The 24,675-nt window shown below is 37.3% G+C and overlaps 1 protein-coding gene across 1 annotated transcript in view; it reads right to left on the reverse strand.

Annotated features, from left to right (window-relative positions):
* Positions 1-24,675, reverse strand: part of Dnah7 (dynein, axonemal, heavy chain 7) — a 197,157-nt gene that overhangs the window by 162,381 nt on the left and 10,101 nt on the right. Inside the window, exons 5-12 of the mRNA XM_013013366.1 lie at positions 23,672-23,747; positions 21,769-21,894; positions 15,406-15,525; positions 11,526-11,709; positions 10,713-10,892; positions 5,013-5,285; positions 4,055-4,182; positions 1,567-1,645 (exon numbers count right to left, since the gene is read on the reverse strand). Coding sequence (XP_012868820.1) covers positions 1,567-1,645; positions 4,055-4,182; positions 5,013-5,285; positions 10,713-10,892; positions 11,526-11,709; positions 15,406-15,525; positions 21,769-21,894; positions 23,672-23,747 — 1,166 coding nt within the window. The remainder of the gene's footprint in view (positions 1-1,566; positions 1,646-4,054; positions 4,183-5,012; positions 5,286-10,712; positions 10,893-11,525; positions 11,710-15,405; positions 15,526-21,768; positions 21,895-23,671; positions 23,748-24,675) is intronic.

The raw sequence follows: 24,675 nt of genomic DNA on the forward strand, positions 1-24,675 counted from the left end.
GGCTTTTTTCTTTTTGCTTATGTGGTGCTGAGGAATCGAACCCAGGGCCTCATGCATGCAAGGCAAGCACTTTACCACTGAGCCACCTTCCCAGCCCAAAGTAATTTCTTTTTTTTTCTTTTCTTTTCTTTGTTTTTGGGGGGGGGGTCCAGTAGTGGGGCCTGGGCCTGGGCGCTGTCCCTTAGCTATGCAGCTCAAGGCTAGCACTCTACCACTTGAGCCACAGTGCCACTTCCGGCTTTTTTCTTTTTTCTTAGGTGGTGCTAAGGAATCAAACCCAGGGCCTCAGGCATGCAAGGCAAGCACTCTACCACTGAGCCACCTTCCCAGCACAAATGACATTTCATACCCAATAATTTTCCTAAATGATTTTCTTTTAATGAAAAGGAAGTCATATTTCTATAACTCTCAAACTACATTTAGAATCATCCATAATTAAAAGATCACTTGACATCCTTCAACACTTAATGTGAAATATTACAATGTCCCCAAACAATATAATATGAACCTCTCTGTGTATTTTATATACACACACACAGTAACATACTCTAATGATTCCAGTCCAAGTACACATAACTTAAGAAAACAAAATTCATTTAGGTAGTGTGTATAAAACTTGGTTCTACTGATTATAATAAATCTTAAGTTAATAATTTGAAGAATATGCATACATAATGCCAGCTCCTTTTATAATTTCCTGACTACACAAAGTTTTGAATGATCTTACGTGTTAGATGATTTACATTTTTAAGTATTTTGAAATAAAAAAATCAAAGGGCTCTGTTGGGACTTGGGAATATTAAAATATTTTTAAGGAGAATCCTGTAAACTCCTAGTATAAAAAGAATGAACATGAAATGGTGATAAAATTGTAGTTTTGTATTATTTTATAAGTCACTAGATGGACACTTCAAACACAGGACAATGAAAAACAACTGAAGTGTCCAAAATGGGAACAAACCATACTTGTCAATTTGCCCTGCACAGACCTGGCCTATATCTATGAGGATGATGACTATGATCATTATTAGCACTGGTCTCAAAGCTTTTTTTATTAGATTATTATTATTATTGATTATTATTGCATGTGTTGCTCCACTACTTCACTGCTCCAGGATCCATTCCTTGTGGTGTCCTCTCACTCTGAGTTGCTTTGGTCAATGAGATGCCAGCTAATGTGACCAAAGAACTAGAAAAGCACTTACACAAGGCTTGGGTATGTGTCTTTGCATGCCAAGAGAAAATACCCTGGTGCTCCTGCTGGAGTTTGAGAGACAAGTAGCACAAAGCTGCACTTCATGGGGGGCAGGGTGTTTACAGTGCTTAACCCACTGGAGAGTTAGCTGAGCCAATTGAGGTGATACCACAATTAATTGATCCAAAAGAGTGACCCTACTGAGAATGGGGGACCAGCCAGGCCAGTGCAGCCTACGTCATCAAACTGAACACCCACGAATGAAGCATTGTGTTAATGCTTTTCATCTGAGCCTCTACTGTGATTTGTTTTCTGAATTATGTCTCAATACCGAACAGATATCCACACTACAAATAGTTTATAAGCAATACCTTCATTTCCATTAGTTCTGCTGTGTTTGGTGGAGTGCTAAGAGCTTTTTCTGCTATCCTCTCAAATTCTTCACATAATCTGAAACACCAGACAAAAGCAATCTTACAAATAAATTCATGATTCAATTTCACTCTAAAATAGCTCCCTGTTTACTAATTAAATGCTCCATGGCCTGAAGAGTAAAGTTAGATGATAACTTACCTATAGAGCAGCTAATGAACTAAATGCATATTTGTGTTCATTCACTTATTCATTCAATATGAATTAACAATCATCACTTACATCCCAAGTACAATGTTTAATTACAAAAATATAGAAATGAGGTAAAGGCTCTCAGAATGCAAGGTGGCAAAAAGGACCGTGAATGGCCATTTCCATAGTCCATAGTTTTAAGGACTATTCCAGAGATCTAGTTTAAGATGGTACAAAGGAAGGAAGCCATCAGCCCTGCATAGAGGGAATGGCTGAAACAGACCTCTGTGCTTAGAAGCTTCTTTTTACTTTGGACTGTGCACATATATGTAATGAACATACTCTGGGGTAGGAAAGAAGGGGGAAAAGGAATAAGAGCTATGCAAGTCTAAGCAAGTTCTTCATAAAGTAAGGTAAAGGGGGAAAGACTGGGGATTGAAGTCGGGGTTGGAAGATGGAAGAGCGTTTTGGGCCTGTTTTCCAAATTGAAGAGGTGAGGTTAACATGGGGAACACAGAAGGGCTGAGGGGTGGCAGTGGGGCCAGAGCCGCAGGAGGTAAGCGCAGGGACGCTGAGAACGCGGAGACCGGCTGTGAGGGGCTCATGGACAGTGAGCTGAGTTCATCCATATCTATAACAGTCCAGGAGGAGAAAGGGCAGCTGCATGAGCTGTGACACTAAACGAAACATTTCACCCAACCTGGAAAGCTACAGGTAAAAGACATCTTCACTGTTCCGGTACTTTTAGAGGAAAACATGGTTTAAGCTGAAAATACGGCTCTATTTTATATTCAGTCTAACTGTGGTGCCTCCTCCACTGCCCCCCCACGCCCTTCCTGCTCCCCGCTCTTCTTTTCAGAGCCTGGAAAAGCAGCGCTGCTACGGTACCTTCTTGGAACGCACTGCTGCTGCTGCCTGGCACACTCTCTTCTCCACCTGGAATCCACCCACGGGGCTCTCGGGCACAGTCACTTCCTCTTAGCAGCCTTCCCCAGCTCCTCTCTCCTCCGACCCCACACGGGAAGAAAATGAGCATGTCTCTTTTTCTGTCCAACTTTCAAGGCCCGGTTCAGGGCGGATTATCATGTATTGTTTTGGGTTTCCCTTCCTACCTTCTTCAGCAGTTTCATTCCTATTTTAGAGCCTGACCCAACCCAATACAGGTTAAGTGAGTTTCCTTTGGATTTCTACACATCTTCAGGTAAATATCTTAACTGTCTTTTTCTTTTTTTTTTTCTCTGATAGCTATTTTTAAAATTCTAAGGGGTGGGTATGGCATTACACATCTTTAATTCCAGCATTCGGGAGTTTGAATCGGGAGAATTCCAAGTGACAGGGCAGCCCGGGCCATATAGCAGAACAGTCTCATAAACAAACTTCTGTGTTTTTCCCCCTTGTGACTGATACCAGAGAAGAAGTTTCCTACAGCAACCAGCAGCAGTTGGTGGAAAACTAAGCACACTAATTCAGCTTCCTGTCTTAAACACAGATGAACACATTAGTAGTAGTCGATGAATGTACAGACATGGGTCAGCTTTCCCACCAATCCCCAGGCTAGTTGACAACTGAGTTTCCAGGTCAGCAAACAACTTGAGAGCCTTGGAGAGCAACATAATACAAAACAAAGTTCCAAATTTAAGAATTCCTTATGGCCTATGACAACTACTATGTGACACTTAGACACTTCACTTTGTATATTGGCCACACAAATACCAAAGTCTAAAGATAGCTGGGCACCTGTAGCTCAGACCTGTAATCCTCCTTACTCAGGGGGCTGAGATACAAATTAAGAGATTAAAAGCCATCCCAGCAGGAAAATCCGTCAGTCTTTTCCCCAATGAAGCACCAAACAACTAGACTTTGAGCTATAACTCAAGCAGTAGAGTGCTAGCCTTAAGTGAAAAAGCTAAGAGATGGCACCCAGACCCTAAGTTCAAGCCCCAATACTCTCTCTCTCCCCCCCACGCTCTTTCTCTCTCTCTCACTCAAACACACACACACACACACACACACACACTAAAGTTAGATCATATCTGCCTGACTTGTGCCAACAAAATGCAACCACATTCAGTCCTTGATTTAGACAATTATGAACACACATTTATGGTAAAAGAGAGATAGAATGAATAGCCACATCACAAAGTGTCACTAACAGCCTGGTACAAATAAACATGCCAGGATTTTTCTCCTTTGGGTCACTTACGGCACTGCCCTCCGCCATTATTGCAGCTGATCATACTTGAGGATTACTCCTTCCTCCCAATAAAAGCACACCCAAGATCATCGCCAAGTTACCTTGTATTTACATCCTGATGGTTCCGGAACATTTTAGCGATAAGTTTCCCACAAATAATATCTGCTCGCTTCACCAGAGCTCGGATTAGCTCCTCACAGTGCATTTCAAACATGCCTAAACGGACAGTCTGAAGCACAATAATCATAGAGAGAAATAGGAACATGTAAAAGAATCTTATACTTTTGATATTCTCACCTTAATTTTTTTGTACCATCCAACAAGGTTGAGTTGGGTCTGTTTTTTAAGCTCATACAAGGATGGTTTTCTGAATACCAATTTGTATCTTACAATTATTTTCTGAATAAATGTCCTTGAAGTTTATTATCTTGGAAGCCATTTCTATTTCAGGGCAGTAGTAGGGTCAGGTGCTACGGCTAATGCTGATAATTCTAATTACTTAGGAGGCTGAGATCTGAGTATCTTCCAAAGGCAGCCAGGACAAGTAAGTCCATGAGACTCTTATCTCCAATTAACCACAAAAATGTAGAACTGTGGTTCAAGTGGTAGAGCACTAATCTTGAATGAAAAAGCTAAGGGACAGCACCTAGGATCCATTTTCAAGCTCCCATACCAGTGTACACACAAAAATTAGATACTAGAAAATAATTACTTGTATCCTACTAAAAAGAAGCAAGCACATATTTGTGTAATTAGCACATTTTTTCAAAGAATTTATAAAGCGAGCAAGTAGGAAAGAAGGAAGGAAGGAAAGAAAGAAAGAAGAAACATAAATTCTTAGAATTGAGGGCGAGGCGATAGTATTATAAAGAAAGTTTTATGGTACTAGAATCTCAGCTACATGAGAACAGTCTGCTCCTAGTACTTAGGGCTGACTACAGCGCGTGGCAGATATCATAAGCTCTCAATTCTTTCACAGTGTGCTCACTAACTGCATGTTAGTAACGCTGGGAAAAGATCATTAGGTAAAGACCAGAGTTGTACAAAATGAGTCATCACCTTTCTGGACGTGTATCGTATTTCCTCTGATAACCGTTGGTATTTGCGAATTTCCTCTATTATAGTTTCGTAACTATGATCTTCTGCCAGGAACGCATCAACATCCTTCTCGGCTTGTTTAGTGATTAAGAAGTCATACTTGTCATAGAGTTTGAGGTGTTCCATAGGCGCCACGCTCTCTTTCATGACCACCTCACGAATCTTTTCTTTGTGTGCCTTTACAATGTCATCCAGAATTATGGGCTTCAAGGTTGTTGGCTTGGATCTACTTTCCTAAATAAAGAGGAGAAATAAGAAGCCATCTTGAAAACCTTCAGTTAATGGCCATATTATTTGCCTTGGTAAAAGTCCCAATTTTATGATGATACTGTCTTTCTTTTTTATTCACAATGACTTCTTTTTATGTTTTAAATTTTATCTATTTACTTATTTATTCATTTTTTGCACCAGTCATGGGGCTTTAACGGCAGCCCAGACACTGTCCTTGAGCTTCTTTTACTCGAGGCTACAGTTCTACCTCTTGAGCCACAGCTCTACCCTGGCTTTTTGGTGGCTAATTGGAAACAGGAGTCTCACAGACTTTCTTGCCAAGGCTGGTTTCAATACAAGATCCTCAGATTTCAGCCTCCAGAGTAGGATTACAGGCATGAGCCACTGGCACCCAGAATCTATAGAAATTTATTTGATCTAATCACAGTAGTGTTTTAAACTCTTATGTTTCATGTATTTTTTTTATTTCCTTAGCGGTTCACATAGTTGTAATTTGTTGTTTTGAAAGATCAGTCATTTGAAATATATACAAATAAGATTTTGAATATAGGAAGGCAAACCTATATTTTACTCTACAACCATATATGCTAGCTTTCTGTGGTACTACTTGTATTGAGCATTATGAAAATAAAATTTGCTAGCTTAATAATATCAACATGCTCTTCAGTAACAGAACTTCCACTTAGAAGGGAAAAGACAATGACCAATCAACCATTTACTCATTCACTGACCTCTGATCTTTGATTCTGTTAATAGCAATGGAAATAGACTGTAGAACTTGTATTTTGTTATCATAATTAGAATAACAGTGAGCAAGTGTGAACCAGACAACAAGTTTAAATAAGCAAACAAATCTTCATAGTTTGCCTTTTCCCCTTTTTGAATAAGAAGTCATGTAGATGTGTGGACATGGTTTATTATCTGAGCTAAGTTAATCTTAAAAATATCTATGCTATATCTGTCTTCCCAAAGGCAGGTTTCTTTTTTCCCCCATTAAACATGTAACAAATTTGTTTTATTTCTGGTTTTCCAGTTTCCTCTCTATTTGAGCTTTCATTTGTGGACAAAATGCCAAGTACACTTAGTTAGGAATCACATCTCTCTTCCCCTTCAAGCCATATCCTGTAATATGTAATTCTTATTAGGCCAAGGGTGCCCCAGAAAATGAGCCTGTTTTATCAGAATTCTGAATCCACTCTGGAGAATAATCTTTTGTGTTTGGTTTAATTTTGTTTTGTTTTGGTTTTTTTTGTCAGTCGTGGGTGGTTTAATTTTGTATTCAAAGTTATCTCAGGCCAAGACAGGTTTCTTTAGTGGTAATGAACAAAAATTATTATCCATAGAGCTTTAAATTTATCTAATCAAATGATTCTTTATAGAATCTGCTTAGGCATCAGGGAGCATTTGACTGCTCTGCCCTCCAGTGGACATTTCAGAAACTTTTTTTTTTTTTTAAACTGAGTGATGAGAACATTAGTGAATTCCGTTATCTCCATCAATTCACCCCAGGCTCAGTAGATACTCAGTATTATCTTTCCTGAAAAAGATAAAAAATACAATCTATATCATACAATGGGCAGTGTGAAATTATTGGCTCTCTTGTGATGCTCACAATTCATAATAGAATGTTTTTTGCATTTAGTAACCATTTTTCTAATTTCTAAAGTTTATAAAACTATCTTCCTAAGAAGAATTCAACACTGGGACTGTAGAAGTGTGTCAGAAAGTATAATTTTGATATGAGGAGGTGGGGAGGAAAGGGATGGTAGGGGAAGAACAAAGGAGGAGGTAACAATGCTCGATAGGAAATGTACGCATTACCTTACTCATGTAACTGTAACCCCTCTGTACAGTAGTTCTACAATTAAATAAGAACATTAAAAAAGAAAAAATTGATGTGAAATCTAATCAGCTCCCATCAAGACTTTAGAGAGATGATATTTTGTATGAGATACCTAACATGTTCTACAGCATATCAGATTAGATCCTGAGATAATTACAAGCAGGGACTCAGTACACTAGCCTCTTGAGTTTTAGTCTTGTGAGTTAGTCTTTCATTTTTAAAAAGTATATTTTTGTCTGCTTTCAGTTCCTATCAAATATGATTAAAATAGCAATGAATTCCACATATTAGCTGCTATGAAAGTTCATTGAGATTATTGCAATTATTGTAAATTATTCTCTGTTTCCAAACATAGCATGGTGAGCCCTGGAATTTGTATCTTTTTAATGTTACCAGATAATCCTGGTACATAGGAAACTAAAACCATTGCCTCCTCTATGATGCCACATGAAAGATATCTCTCTAAAAATTTGATCCCAGGAAAAGTGTCATTATCTCCTTGAGAAATCTAAATTAACTATTTTAATCCTAAATTAAACTTGTCATAGTTTCCTTTCTATCTTAGAGATCAGTAAGCTTAGAATCATATTTTATAACTACAAAATCACAGCATAACTGTTATTTTACTCTACTTAAAGCTTAGTAATTCTTATCTTGCTAGCTTGTTCTATTTGTCTGCTTCACAATCTGCCTCAACATTTTCCAATCTTGAAACAAAGCAGGGTACCATTAGAATAGAAATGAATGCACTAAATGAATTGAAATTATACAAGGAACAAAATAAACTGCAAATTTCTTGAGAGATGTTTAATTATGACAATTTTGGAATAGGTGCAAACAACTAGCTCAAAACATATAAATATGCTATAAAAATACTAAATTTATCTCTTACAATGTGTAGCTAGGGAATCAAAATAAGAGGAGAAAGTGAAGGGCTAAAATGAACAAAACAATGAAGCCAGAGGTCATTCAATGCAGGACAGCAGAGACTAGGAGCTTTACTGATGCCCATGCCCTGTGCTTTGCTTTCCAGTCTCCAACAACAGGATCAAGCTTCAGCTAGAGTCAGCAGGGAGAAGTCTTAATTCACCTCCTCCTGTATACTTGAGAACACTGAAGCATGGCACAATAAAATGAGGGCTTGGGAGGATAAACCTAGAAAACACTCAAGCATAACAGACTCCTGAAATAAGCAGAGGGGCGGAGGGTGGTAGAGAAGGAAAATATCTTCTTTTTACCCTGTTAATCCATGACAAAGAATTTGTAACTACAAGCTTAATCTCAGATTTAGGTAAAATTCACATTACCAGTGTTCTCCAACGTTCATTAAGCAATGACTTAGTAAAAAAGAAGAAAAAAATAGTGATCCTTGGTCTGTAGGGGTATCCAGAACACCGAAGAGAATATGAAAATCACAGAGAAATCAGCTTAATTCACAGCCTCAAAGATGCCCCTGCATAAAGTTCTTATGTACATAACCTCATAATAATAAAGGAAAAGCACCTGAAGAAACAAACCTCCAGATGCCTTAATCAGATAGGAAAAAGACCACAGAGGTTGAACCTGTTATATACAGAATATAAAAAAATGGGGCTGGGAAGGTGGCTCAGTGGCAGAGCGCTTGCCTTACATGCATGAGGTCCTGGGTTCAATTCCTCAGCACCACATAGCAGAAAAAAATAGCCGGAAGTAGCACTGTGGCTCAAGTGGTAGAGTGCTAGCCCTGAGCTGAAGAGCTGAGGAACAGCACCCAGGCCCAGAGTTCAGGCCCCACAACCGGACCTCCCCCCTAAAAAAAAGAATATAAAAAATGTAATATGTATAAAGAGAAGTAAAAGTTTGATGAAATCTGAATAAGTACAAAACACTATAAAAATGGCTAAGTCTATTGAAGAAATTACTTAGTGGAATTTTTGGAAAATAAAAATTAGGAATGCAACGAACAGAATGATAGCCTTAAGATGAAGAATTTCATAATTATAATTTCAAATGAAATACAGTAAATTACAAATTCTATATAAACAATTCTACTTATGCAGAAATATGGACAATCCAAGCAGAAATTATTTAGGAATCTACAGAGATGTTTCAAGTCTTTCTTTAAAAAATTAAGAACAGCCAGATGTTAGTGACTCATGCCTGTAATCCCAGCCATTCAGGAGGCTGAGAACTGAGGATTGCAGTTCAAAGCCAGCCTGGGCAGGAAACTCCCTGAGTCTCTTACCTCCAATTAACCACCAGAAAACTGGAAGTAGACTTGTGGCTCAAAGTGATAGGATGCTAGTCTTGAGCAAAAGAGCTCAGGAACAACACCTAGGTCCTGAGTTCAAGCACCACAACCAACCAAAAAAAAATTAAGAACAATGATGCCAGAACTCTGAATGGCAATTCTTTTACTAGAAGGTAAAAGATGAATAGAGATGTAAATAAGAGACAGCTTACAGGTATCAGTAATATTCCATTTCTTAAAATAAGCTAACGTTACACAGGTGTTAAACTGGTGCCTAATTTATACACTACTTTCTGTATGCTTTTGAATGCATGATGTATTATAAACTATCTTAAAAGTAGAAAGGAAAAAAACCTATAGATTGTAATTACAAGACTTGAAAACCTTCCAAGTTCAGGAAGCTTCAGACATGCTGATTTGATGTAGCAAACTGAAGACAAGTCATAGACAGGACCAATGCATTGACAGTACAGATAGGAGCTCATTATTCACAGAAAAAGATACCCGAGGAGGTTAATGAATCAGAAGACTGTTTTGCAGAGCTGGGAAAGGATGGCAGAAGTCTACAGCACTGACCAGATGCCACAGCAATGGTATGAGACCTCTGGGAAAGAGTCAACTAATCCAAACCCTACCAAAACTTGAATTCTTGCGCTGAGAAAGCTTCAGTGGAAAGGTCAGTGGAAGACTAGATTAGGAAAATATGCATTATTTATGATAGGGCTAATAGGAAAAGAATATTTTATAGAACAAGAGCTGTATTATAGGCCAATGTTACTGGGCCTTTTGTTTCTCCACATATATTTTAAATATATATGTATATATGAACCCAGGGCCTCTTGCATGCAAGGCAAACACTCTACCACTGAGCCACCTTCCCAGCCCCTTTGAAAACATTTTAATTACATTTAAGTAGTTGTACAAAGGAGTTGCCATTCAACAAGGCAGTTTAAGAACACAATACATTTTGATCTGTGTCATCCCTCCATTGTCTTCACCCCACTTCAACCTTATATTTCCCAATTGTGTGGTATATACAATGAATTTTGCCTACATTCTCCCTTTCCCCCTTCATTCTTTTTCCTCTTTCCCTTTGGCTCCACTCTCCTGGTATTTATTTTGTTGGGCTTTGATTAAGTATTTCTAAAGAATTATACTATTCAAGCTCTCCACAGAGTCCATTACACTTCAGTAAATTTATTTGTAACTACTTGCACACCACCCAGTATGTTTATTTATAGATTTATAGGCACATTCTAGCTACCACAACTGAGGGAAACCATCTTCATCTTCCGTAAGTTACTGGAGGTAATACCACTTTGCACCTCCGAGTACTCAGAATGTCTTTGTTACTTACCCACTTGGAATACAATTTGGTCTCAACTCGTGGCACAAAACTGACAGCCTTCATCATGACATCATAAACATTTACGAGGATGTCTATATAGTCATTAAAATCAGGTTCAAACTTAATGGTGTCAACGTCAAGAACCAGCCTCATGATGAAACCAGGATGTTCAAAAGCTCTCACAGATTCCTACAAAAAGTTAAAACTACATATATAACTCTATATAGCTATATATTTAATACACAAACACATATGAGTAGGCATATGTACATGCATGAGTGTATGTATGTATGTATGCATATACCAATTTTGATAAACTAAAGATTTAGAGTACACAGAAGCTCACCCATACTTCCTCTCTCACACTCTAGACAGTTAAGCCAAGGCACTGAACTGGAAAGAGAACAAGAATTAGTAAGTACCACACTAGTCTTGTTGGTATCTTGTATCCACTGGAACTACTGGTTACCCATATTGTCACAGTCTCAAAGGAAGTAGAGCATGCATAGAAGTGGCTATTGAAATCATGAAAGAATAAACTCAAGAGACCATTATAGTTCCAAGGCCTTGTTCAGGTGGTAATTAAGAGAGCCTTCTAGCTAGAGAGAAAATTCTATTAGCTAGAGAGAAAATTCTATCCAGGCAAATATCTTAGTGATAGGAATTCTCATTATTTTCCCCAAACTTTCACCTATTGTGATCATAATCATATATGTTAAGTATGCAAGTTGCATAAGTTTATCCACAGGTGAGTGCCCTCTCACTGGAAAAGATGCTTTAGAATTTTAGCAAGTACAAGTTGATGCAACTGAACATACTCACTGGGGGCTGTGCAATTAGGTCTGTGAAATCTTGCATGGAGACCAAAGTCAGTTCCTGCAGCTGTAAAGTCATAAGGGTAGCTGCACAGTTGAAAAAGGATTCCAATTTGGAACTGTTGTCACCAGTTGGCAATTGCCTTTTTTTATTACCTTGGTAATAAATATTCTGCACTTCTGGAAACCACCTTGAAAGAACAAAAGACTTTTAAAAGTCAATACTCTCTGTGAATTACTCCTTTTACATTAAGCATTAATAGTAATTTCGAGACATCCAAAGGTCCTCATAAAGAGGTATATTGCTAAGTGACATTATCCACTCTCCAAAATGTAAGTGCCAGAATATTTCACTGCTACTATGAAAAGAAATTTGAAATCATAAGCGATAGAAAATGACTCAATGATGTGATGCTGTGAGACATAAATCTAACTCTTGGAACTATGAGTCCTGCTATTTTTGAAGAAATATGAGAACTAACTTTATTGAATACTGTGCGATACTTCCCTCCAGCCTCCTAAATGTTCTCTGGGGAATACATTTGTTAGTTTAGAACTATAATGTGAATAACTGATTGAAGAGCCTATCCCAAGCAAGCCTATGTGGTATTTCATGTCCGTTTCCCACTTGCTCAAAAAACACAAATCAACAAAATCATACACTTGATTTTTTCCAACTTCTTTTCTTGTGAAATCCAGCAAGAGTAATTGTTCTAAAAAAGTTTCAATTGTCCATGAGTCCTTGTAATAGAAAAATAGTGATACAATTTCATATATAGCACATTCTGGTGAAAACAAGTGAAGTTTTCAGTTTATATAAACCACTGACCAACACCAAAGGATCTGGAAATATTGGTATTTTCTTTCATAGGAGATCATGGATAAGATAATATCAGAAGTTGCTTGAATATTCCAAGAAAACAAATCTAAGCTTTAAATATATTATTTCACCTTTTAAAAAGCATACTGAATGTTCACTTATGTACTAAAAACAGTTGTAGAAGACACAAAGAAAAGCATGCCATCACCTCTTTTTTATAATAATGAAAGCAATGTCTCATAACAGGAAAATAGCAAGTCAAAGGGTAGAGATATAATTTTCCACTTAAGTAACTGTATTTTTTAATGGAAAGGCAATTTCATCAACGAATGAAAATGAGGAAAGGAGAATGAGGAAAGCCCTAAAAAAGGATATACAGGCAAAGTAGTATTAAAAAGTAAAATTAGTAGATAAGTAGGATGAACACATCTGAACATCTTACTGGATAAAACAGAGATAATAGAAGATGGGGATAGTATACTGGAGAATTGAAAGAAATTCACTAACAACTTTTGCAGAACTCTGAGAACTAAACATTAAAACTAGGTTTTATAGTACACACTTATAATCCCAAAACTTGAGAGGCTGATGCACAAGGGTTCAAGGTCAGCCTGGACTAAACAGTGAGGCCCTACCTCAAAAAAAATAAGAAATAAGGACAGATGTTCTATGGAACTATATTACAGACGCTTCTACAGGGAAGCATCACTGTTAAAGCAACACTTTAAGAAAAAAGAAAACAAGCAGAAATTTCAGGAAGGAAAACATGCTAGGTCAACAAAAGGGACTGAGAAGTTTCCAGTGTCAGACCAAGCTGAAATAAGTCGGGGGCTCTAGAACTGGGAAAAGGACGAATAAAATTCACTCATTACCTCAAAAAATATTTATATGAGTGGCTGTTATGTGTAAAAACATTTAGAGTACAAGGTATTACTCAGTTCTCAAAGACTTGTGAAGCAAAAGAGGGATGCGTATAAGAAGACTGAGTTAGAAAAGAATAAATTTCTACAGGCACTCATGTTTGATAAGGTAACTGAAGATTTCATAGAGGAAGGGTCACTTAGGCTGCACACCAAAGAACAAAAGCAAGGGTTTTTTTTTTGGTAATGAGCCACAGCAAACATAAATAACAATCCTTGTTCCATTTTAATCTCCTTATACCTACATCTTTACAATTATTCAAGGCTAAAACAGGGAGCTTAAGAAGAAAGGAAGTGGACAGTTTTCTAATCTTCCTATCATTCTCATCTGATCTTAGAAAAAAAACATTTAAAACTCTGTAGGTGGTTAAACTTAACCCATGAAAGATTTTTTTTCAACCGTGATAAAAGTGGTTACAAACTAGTCATAGAAGCTATCTTCTGCTTTCTTTATCATGATTTTTTCGACAGGCATGGTCCAAGGTGAAAGTGTTTTCATGGGTGAAGATGGTAGATGAGGTCCATGTTGCAGAAGATCTTTAAAAAACAGGTTAAAAAATATAGATGTAAATGGGAGACCGAACTGGAGGTATATAGAGTACTTGAAAAGGGACAATACCAGAGGGGGGAAAAAAGGATAAATCAGTTACACTGATGCTATACTAGTTTACATGGAAAGTTAAAAGAGCCTGCCAAAGCATAAATTCAGATGAAGGATTCACATGTGTTTAGTTAGCTTTGGGTAGATTTGGTCAAACTACCTGAGAGAGTAACTTAAAGAAGGAACTATTTCTTCTGACGCATGGTCTCAGAGGGTCCTGCAAATGATTGGTGGGCCCCACATGCTGGAGCAGAACATCATAGAGCTGACACTGGGTGACAGAAGAAGTACTTGTCTCACAGCCAACAGGTAGCAGAATAAAACAATTCAGGAGGATACCAGGACAAAATATGGCCCTCAGGGACAGGCCTCCAGTCACTCACTCCTTCCAGCTAGGCTCACTTCCTTTTTTTATATCACTTCCAATAATGCCATCATATTATAAATCCGTCAGGGAGTGAATCCACTTATTAGGTCAGAGCCTTCATGATCACCTCTGGAAATGCCTTCAAAGATACCCCTAAAGGTTAACTCATCCCCAGTTCTTCTCAAGCTAATCTAAGGAGCCAGAGGAGGTATCCATATGCATGTTGTTCCACTTAGATGAACGTTCTAAGGCAGGGAATTTCATACAGACAAAAGTATATCATGTGCTTGTGGAATAGGAAATGGGAAAGTACTGCTGCACAGGTTAACGTGAAACTTCATAAGAAGTGAATACTATATCAGTAAAAGAAAAGCAATACCCAGGACATAACCAGGGCAAGGTAAAGTGTAAGGGTACAGATACTGAATGAATGAGATTAAAAAACCAAAACCTCCAAAGGACATAGTCAAGGCTGGTCTGAACTCTTGGTGCTCCTGCCTCAGCCTCCAGAGTGCCATTATCACAGAAGTGCATCCACTCCCACTTTTAAATTATACTTTAATTTGGCTTCTCTTAATTTGAATTTGATCTACTTTTAATGTCCTATTTTTAACACATTAATGATCCATGATAGAGATAACTGTTCCATGTTATTTCAGAGTATATTGTCTGGCACCTACATCATTAATTATCATATTCCATTCTGAAGGACCAATCCAAGGGGATTTTTAATTATCAATATGTCTAACCTCCACTGAGACTGTTAACTTACTTAAATTGTACATTTCCTCTTCCTAACCATTCTTTACATTCATTCCAAGTCACCAAGAAAGAGGCAAAGTGCCTTGGATGTATTAATAGTAGATACCAAATAAACTAGCTGGTGAATGATGACTTCATGATCACTCATGAATGGTCTCCAACACTGTTCTCAGATCAAAGACAGAAACTAGACATTTTGGAAAATCCAGGTGTAGTTATGTTGTTTCTTTATAAACTATGGTATGCAGAACATCTGTATATACAATATACACCAAGATAACTGAAGACATATATATTCTCAAACAGAAGATTAAAAATTTATTGAAATAGGATGTTTCTCAAAGCAGTTAAAATGAAATGCTCAATCGATCATACTTCTAAACATATTTTTTACATGAGATTTTTTAAAAACTTTACGTTTTAAGTAGAGTCTCTTTGGCAGATTCCATGTGTCTCATGACAAGGTTCTGAAAAACAGACAGCTCTAATGCATCCTGGCGATTATGAAAGTCTTCTACATCAATTAAACGTAATTTTCTGCAAAGATAAAAATACATAGTGATTTAGCTACCATATGGCTTATGTCTATAATCCTAGCTACTCAGGAGATCAAGACCTAACAAATCAAGGTTTAAAGCCAAAAAACCAGAAAAGTATTTGAGAATCCATCTTCGTTAACCTTCAAAATGTCAGACATAAGGCAAAACTCAAAGGGTAAGTGAAATATCTGAGCAAGAACACAAGGCCCCTGAGGTCTAACCCTGATATTGGCATAAATTAAAAAATAAATAGTTAAAAGAGTTTTGGTAGTTGGCAGTTTTACCACTTGGACTTGTCTCAAAAAATTGTATTACTAGACTTCATCACTGAAAGTTTGATTCAAACATTCAAGAATGTGAGATTTTTCTGCATTAGTTGGCTTTCTATTGCTGTCATAAAATACCAGAGAAAAGCAAAGAAGGAAAGTTTTATTTTTGGCTCTTGGTGTCATAAGGTTTTTTTTTTAATCTTTAAATAGTTGTACAAATGAGATGCCATTGAACAAAGCAGTTTATGGAAACAATGCATCTTGTTCATGACACCTGATTTCAGAGGTTTTAATCTGTAGTCACTTACTTCATTGTTTCTGGGCTTATAGTGAGATAAGGCATTATGCAAGTGAAAGAGTGGTATGGAGGTGCACACTTCCTGCAACCAGGAAGCAGAAAGAGGAGAAAAGGAAAAGAGGACAGACAGAGATAGAGACAGGAAGAGAGAGCGAAAGTGAGAGAGAGAGGGAAAGAGAGAGAGGGAAAGAGAAAGGGAATGAGAGAGGTCTGGATAAGATATAGAACCCGAGGACACGCCCACAAGGAACCACTCCTTTCAAGTAATCCCTACTCTCCCAAGTTTCCATCAACTTTCAATGTACCATAACAGCTCACAAAGTGATTAGCCCACTGATGAGGTCAGAGCCCTCATGATAGAAGTATTTCTCAAAAGTCCTTTTTTCTCTCAACATGGCTGCATTAGGGAGCAAGCCTCTAAAACATGAGATTTGGGAGGAATTTTCAGGTCCAAACCCTAATATTTCCTAAATTTAAAATTAATTTATATAGTTGAATTGAAAAGAAACACAGTATGATATCATCACACTTCACTTTGAAGTAGAAGATCATAATTGCCAGCATTTACTGAAGAATTTAGACTGTTGTTTTTTTCATTCAAATTAATACCAATGGTAGGGAATGATGTCAACAAGATCTACTTCTTCTAAAACAAGATTTGTACTTTCGCTAAGAAGAAAGCATTTCTAGATAGTAGTGAGCGATAGCATGGCCAAATTCTCCCACTTAATGGAGACCCAATGTATCAAATTCTCTTGAACCTGTCTTATTGTTAGAATAAATACAGGGCTTGTTTGCACCCACAGCTTTTAATGCAATTCCTTTTCTGATTGCTTTTCTGCAGATCTTCATTACATGCATGGTTTACACATTTAAATTTTTTTCTCTAGAAGTTTAACTAAAAATGGAAGAATGATATTAGTTATTAGCACCATTGATGTGTTATTCTCTTCAATGTAACTAAAAAATGGAAGAATGATATTAGTTATTAGCACCATTGATGTGTTATTCTCTTCAATGTAACTACAAATTCTTTCCCTTGAGAAACTGCTATTTAGTTTCCATGTGATTAAGTAATTTTTAATGTCCTCTGAAAGATAATAAACACACTATTAGGAACATCACATTTAATTTATACCTAAAGATCAATGTAAAATACTGGTTAAAAAACAAAACCCATTTCAAATCTATTTGTTTCTATCTCTTTCTCAAGCTGAAATTCATCTCTTAAGTTACAATGCACTCAGTATGTGACATCAATAATACATTAGGCTTAAGTAGGTACAATCACTACTAGTGAACTTTTTGTATCATGTTGCACAGTCAGAACTATAAAGCTGTAAGTTAGGATAGAGAGAATATACTGTGAAACAGCACTACATAAGTAGTTGTTGCTGAGCAACGATCCTAGAATATGTTTTCCTCTGAACCATCAGACCAATTTTTCTTAGAACCTTCGTGTTTGATTTGAGACAGAATTCTAGGTAAAGGTGCCCTCTGTCATGTTCTGAGAGCAAATGGTTTGACATTAAAACTTTGCCATGAATTCTCTGGCAGTAAGATTTCCCACTTGGTCAACAGTCTGATTGTTTAGATAAATATATAAAGTATCAGTAGACACTGTTACTACTTTCTCAGGATGGTCCCTGCCATAACCCAGCAGTGGATACCAAATGGTATGTCCAGAGTGCATCCCCTCAGGCTCCACACGGATGGGTTTATGGGGTTTTTTTAGTTGTTTCAATGACTGTTTCCAGTAACATCCCTCAGTCCCCTGTCACACTACAGATCTCTTATAGTAACATGTTCTGAGGTGTTCAGGGCCTACAATTGTCACCCAGCATAGAGACGCCCTGTGAACGCAGTACTGGCCACTACTCAGAGAGGCATCACTTGATACTGCCTACTCTACTCCAAAAACTCACATACAGTAAAAACAACCAAGACTTAAAGACAACAATGGATTTGGTGGAGTTATCTCTCTACAAAAACCCACTGCAAAAGTTTTTTTTTTCCATTTGTCTTTCCTGAATGTCTTGAAGTCTGGTTCAGTTGCTGCTGCTAACACCTTTGCTATAATAACAAAAGAGCCTAATTGTTATGCATCTACTCTGCTGTTTTCTCACACTTTGATATCTTTTCTTTCCTTTTCTCCTTTCATTTATTTCCATCTTTTTTCCCTCTTGGTTTCCTGACAATAACTAGTAATAGACCAAGTTTATCTTTTTATGAACAATATTAAGCAAACTTCAGCACCCAGCTCTGTATGTTCTGAAATCCTGTGAGTAGATATTAATAAAAACAACAACAATAACTGGGTTGTTTTGGAAACTCAATGTGCTAAAGATTGGAAACCACCCAAGTGAAAAATGGTACAACTTCCATAAAGTAAGTTGGCCTCGTGACTATAAGAAAAAATGTCCTCATAATGGCTTCATGACTAGCGAAAAATTAGACAGACCATGGGCCTTATCGAGAAGTTATCCTTGAACCCCAATATCCAAAAAAAGAGAATGAAAGAAAAAAACATGGAGTGGGAACAGCATCTTCCTAATCATAAGCCAACTTAAAACCCAAAGAAACCCACACTACATAATGGAAAGTTGGAAGAATCAACTTTTTTTTCTTTTTCATATATATTTTTATTGTAAAAATACTGTACAGAGCGGTTACAGTTACATGAGTAGGGTATTGAGTACATTTCCTATTGAGCATTGTTACCTCCTCCTTTATTTTTCCTCTACCATTTTCCCTCCCCACCTCCCCAACTCCACCCCCGCCCCGAAACTGTAAAGTTCATTCTCAACATAGTGTCTTGTACAATCATTGTTATAATGGGTCAACTTGTATCCTTATTTAAGCATTTTGTTATATCCCTTCCCCTCCCCAAATTATAAAAATGTATATACAAGATGCAGGGCTCCAAAATCAAATACAGTGAAAACAGGGTTATACCATGGGGGAACAACATACAGAAGAAACAAAAGAATCACATAGTGCATTATAAGTACATTGAAAGAATAGCAAGAAGGATAAAACCACTTGTGTCCCTATCTTGGGGTTCATTTCGCTTAACATCATCTTATATGGTTATATATGCATAGCTTTTGACCTTTTCTGCTTGTCCTAGACATGTACTAGTTATTGCAAATAAGGGAAACCATGGGACCTATGTTTCTTGGGCCTGCTTACTTCACTTAATATAATTTTTATGTGGTCCATCAGCTTTGAAGACAACTTTAAGGGCCTAAGCATATTCTTGAAATCACTAGAGGCCTTTGAAGTATGAGGGAAGGACTAATTGCATTTTTTTCTAATTGTACTCTACAGGCGTGGTATCATTTCATCAAGTAAATTGAGCTTCCAACTCTCATTTCACGAGTAGGAGTTATTTTATTACACAGGAGTTTCAGGCACAGTGATTCCTGCCTGTAATCAAAGGCTCAGGCAGAAAGATCAGGAGTTCAAGGCCAGCCTAAACTACATAGCAAGACTCTGTCTCAAAACAAACAAAAATACTATATAGTCACTTTCAAATCAATGTTGTGTTTGTACAGAGGGAAGGGATGGTAGGGGAAAACAAAGGAGGAGGCAACAATACTTGATAAGGAATGTACTCATTATCTTACTCATGTGATTGTAACCCCTCTGTACAGTATTTTCACAATTAAAAAAAACTTATTAAAAATAAAAAAATGTCAAAAAAACTTCAAAGATTAAAAAAACAAAGTAAAGAATGTAGGAACACGTTTTGTGAGTCACTATGTATTCTCTGCATTATTGTAGATTGAGTTTAATCTAGAACAAAGATGGTCAATTAAGAGGAACAAGATAGATTATTTAATAAATGATGGCATGGTTGGCTATCTGAAAGAAAACCAAATGTATCCCAGGAAAAATAATCTCCCAGTGGGTCAAAAATTAAATGCTAAAAGAATTGTAAATTAAAAAAAATTTATAACATGGAAAGCCATTGGTTTAGTTAATGGACGTAGTGTAAATATGAGTTTCTGCTGTTGATCTGTTTCAGGTTATTTAGCACAAAAACTGAAACCTCTATTATAGAAAGAAGTTCTAAAAATCAGTGAGAAAAGACAAAGAATCCAATAGAAAACAGATTAATATATTAGGAACTAACAGTTCCAAAAAATTACAAAAAGATGTGCAAATCCTCCAATTCTGCAGTGAATGCAAACAGAAATAACAAAGGAATAACATTTTGCAGCAGTTAGATAAATGGTATGATACACGTGGCTATAGAGTTTTGGAAAAGAAGTTTTCCTTCACTGTCAGGGTAACTGCCATGCATCAAATATTCTGGAAAGAAATCTAGCAACATCAACTAAAATGAAAACACAAACGTGCATTGATCAAGCAATTCCTGTTTTAGAACTCTTCGATAAACACACGTGACAGTAAATAAGGTCATGGATAAAACGCTATTTATGGATGCATTAATCATAGCACAAGAAGCTGAAGGCAGGGGTGACATTGCTCAAAAAGAAACATAGTTTTTAGCTGTAACTGTGATCCCCCTGTACACCACCTGTACAGTAACAGATAAAGCAATTTTAAAAATAAAGCAACTGAAAGCAAAACGAATGTCTTTGGTGGACAGATAACTGAAAGCCTGATGACGTCACACCATGAGAATTCTGGCACTTTAAAGAAGCGTGAAGTATGTCTATATTCACAGGGGGTTTTGTAAGATACTTTTGAGCTGGGGGTTGGGATGCGAAGGCTCTCAGTCTGCCATGGCATCTACTGCTGTAAGTTTAGAGAAGTTGGTGAGCAAGGCCAGAGACGCTAACTGTTGCTCTAACACGCAGAGTCCTTCGCGTGGCTCCTGCAGGTTTGCAGCAGGGATTGTTTCCTCCTGCAAGGACAAGGGCGCCCAGGTAAGGAGGCAGCTGAGGGCAGCCAGGACCCTACACTGAACCACGACCCAGCTCATGCTTTGAAAAGGAGGATGCCAGTATGCCGGCCCATCTATCCTAAGAGCCTGGCTGGCCCAGGTCTGGAAAGACCTTGAGAGAGTCCCTCTTTAAAAATACCAATCTATATTACTTTTAAATTAAACAAATGCGTCCATTGCTATAATATGCATTGCCATAATGATTCCCAGAGCCTTGGCAGAGCTCTACAAGGGAGGGCACACAGAACTGTCTTAGTCCGTTAGAGCCCCTCCAGTCCTAACAGGCCAAATTGTTGCTGTTGTTGATGATGATGATGTTTTCTCGGCGTCATTTTTCTCTCCCGGGTGCTTGTACTCACAGCTTCACTGCCCCACTGAGACAAGGCCTAGGGGGTAGGTCATGACCACCTCCACTCACTAGGACACTTCACTTCGTGCCATTCTCTTCGGGTGATATAAATCCAGTTTCCAAACTGGTTAGACAGTGGCAGCTATTGTTCTGTGCAGTTCAGGTGTGGCAATTCAGCCTCGGAACCTATGGCTAGAAAGGAAGAATACAGCGGGGCCAGAGGTGGAAGGCAATGCTCACTCCACTATTGCACACAACTCTGCATTGTTTACTTAAAGCCGTGTTGGAATACTCACATTATATGTGTCACTGAGATTTTAATTTTCAGTTGAAATAGGAAAAAGAATAATCTAGTGATTAAAAATAACTTTAATTCATCTTAAAAACCTCTTAAGGTCAAAAACACTCACTTAAATGTACTGTGCCACAGATCGAGCACAGCCAGCATGGTGGGGTTCATCGCATTCAAGTGCTCCCTAATATAACTGCATGCAGACAAAAACGACTTCCTCCAAGGCTTGGGCAGAACTTCCATTCTGAAAACAAAGAGGAAACATTCCATTATCTTTCTTAAATATGGATGCAGGCTTGATGTGGAACACCTGGCAGTGTGGACAAGTCCTGAACACCACAACAAAAGTGCTCAAAGAATATACTATGGTGAGTAATTGTTTGTATTTAACAAAAACATGATGTATTTCATTTCTTGGAAATGACAAAAATATGCCAATATGTATTAAAATATATAAAGGACATACCATTTTGGTGTTAGTGCAACTTTATTATAAAGATAATTATGGAATAGATTTGAGTCTTGAACACATAAGTTTTGTCTCAAAAATACTTGATCCTCCTCATTCAACAGTAGGATCAAGTATTGACAATGGTCAAATGGAATCAATCTGATTGATATAATTGCTTTCCTTATCAATAGTTGGTAATTTCAGAACACACATTTAATTTTTCCTTTATTTTTTAAGAATATAGTATAGCCTATCTATGGAAGTTGTGGACTTTACCATCTATCAATAAGTAAAGATCACTTATAAACCCCAGGCACTGTACAACATTCTTATTTTCTTACTAGAAGACACAATTCTTCTGTAACTCCTACAGCTATCTTTGTCTTTCATAATACAGTTAACCATCATAAAACAGTTGAACTTACACATTTTCAGCTTTAGGATTTCCTAACATCTATATATTTAAATATATCCACTTCATGTCTATGATTTTAAGCATGTATGTTTTCTTGCATAGATTAGTGTTTCAGGCATGGTAATACCACCACCTGTACAATTTTGTCTTTCCTCAGAGAAAAGACCTTCCCAAGAAGACACATGGAAATGGCCACATGACAGTTGTTTTTTTGGCTATATTAGGGGTAATTGCAGTGTGAAAATGGATAAGGCAACTTGATGGGATTGGTTTAGGAAACAGAGAGAAGAGAGAGAATAGCAGGGAGGTGATTATGATCAAGAAGATTGTGTAAATAAGTGAGCTGTACAACCAATTGATTGCCATTGTATGTTCTATATATTAATCCATGTAATCCTACATATGCATATGTTGTACAACAACACCAATGTAGTTTGGGGCAGTTTGTTATCAAGCTTTTGTTCCCAACTATAATTAAAGCCCATACCATTTGCTATACAGACACAAAGGCCTACACCAAGATTTTTCCACAGGGTGCCTTCTTTCTCTGTCTCTCTCTCTCTGTCTCTCTCTCATTCTGTGTGTGTGTGTGTGTGTGTGTGTGTGTGTGTGTGTGTGTGTGTGTGTGTGTGTTGGTCCTGAGGCTTGAACTCTGGGCACTTTCCCTGCACTTTTGTGCTCAAAGCTAGTGCTCTACCACTTGAGCTGTAGTTCCACTTTGAGCTTATTTGTGGTTAGTTGGAGATGAGTCTCATAGACTTTCTTGCCTGGGCTTCGAACCAGGATTATCAGATCTCAGTTTTCTAGCTAGGATTACAGCCATCAGCCACCAGCACCTGGTTAGAGTACTAAAATTTTAACCAAGTACCCACATGTCTATGTACCCACTTGTTTATACATCTATCCAATAATTTGTAAGTGTAACATATCACAGTTTAAATAGGTAAAGACCATGAGAACAAAGATTTTATATAGGAAATACATGCATTTAAATATGTAGATCTTATATATATATGGAAAGTATGTTATAAACACATGTTTGAGAAAATATAGCAGCATATACTCATATACTGAAATGTTTATCTGTTTGATATTATTTACTTTTATATTACTGCTCACATATGTCAATAATCTTAGAAAAACCCAATCCCTTACTCAGCACGATGAGGTGGAAGTTCAACTGTCTTTCTGTCATCCTCTTTTTCTCTAGGATCCTTTAAAACAAAATCAACTGAAAGAAAATGGAAAAGTTTTCATAAATAACCTTGTCGTAATAGTATATTTTCAAACAATTACAAAACAAAATCAATTAACATTAATCACTTAAATATGTTAGTTATGTTAATAATGAACAATTTGTACATTTATGAAGAATTTTTTAATTTGTGGGAACATCTACTGTGTCTGTGCCTAAGACTTTATGTTCTCTTTCTTAGCAATGAGTCTATGTTCTTTCACTTGAAAATGATACTGCCTTTAATACTACATTTTCTTTTAGAAGCTATTAAACCAAAAATATTCCTGGTGAAGGTTAGCAAAACAGAGGTGTTTTCTTTCACTGAGAAAAGTCACATATCACCTTGTTCCCTTTTAAATTGCAGAACATAAATGATCTTGTTGTAAGGTCAGTAAGGCCAACTATCTCAGCTTCTGTCTCTGTGGTATTTAATTCACAGAAAGATCTAATTCTCCTGCCTGTTTTTCAAGATGTTCTTTCCAAAATGCAACTATGTTATTACCCCCTGCTTGAAATCCTTCAGAGAATGGCGTTTACCTTTAATAATTCTACAAAGCTTAAAAAGCCCTTCAGATAGCAACTCTTTCCCTATGTGCGCCCTATGCTTTGGCCGACAGAACTGCTTACAAGGCTGGAACAGCCTTTCATATACATCTGCCATGGCTCTCAATATTTTCTTTCTTTTTTTTCAGCAGTTGAGTTAATATAATTTTTTTAAATAAGATGACAAGTCATCCATCAATGCAAAGAATGTTAGATTATTTGTAAGGAAATATATGCCTTTAAGATACAAAGACACCTCACTGTTTTCTCTTGCTTGTTCTCATCCTTCAAGACCCATTCAGGAGCCTCCAGAGCCCTTCCTAGCAAGTCCAGATGGCCTCTTCTCCCTTTCCTTCTTCACAGCACCTGATGCTCTGCT

The sequence above is a fragment of the Dipodomys ordii genome, unplaced genomic scaffold (genome assembly GCF_000151885.1).
Source record: "Dipodomys ordii isolate 6190 unplaced genomic scaffold, Dord_2.0 Scaffold1, whole genome shotgun sequence".
Taxonomy (NCBI): domain Eukaryota; kingdom Metazoa; phylum Chordata; class Mammalia; order Rodentia; family Heteromyidae; genus Dipodomys; species Dipodomys ordii.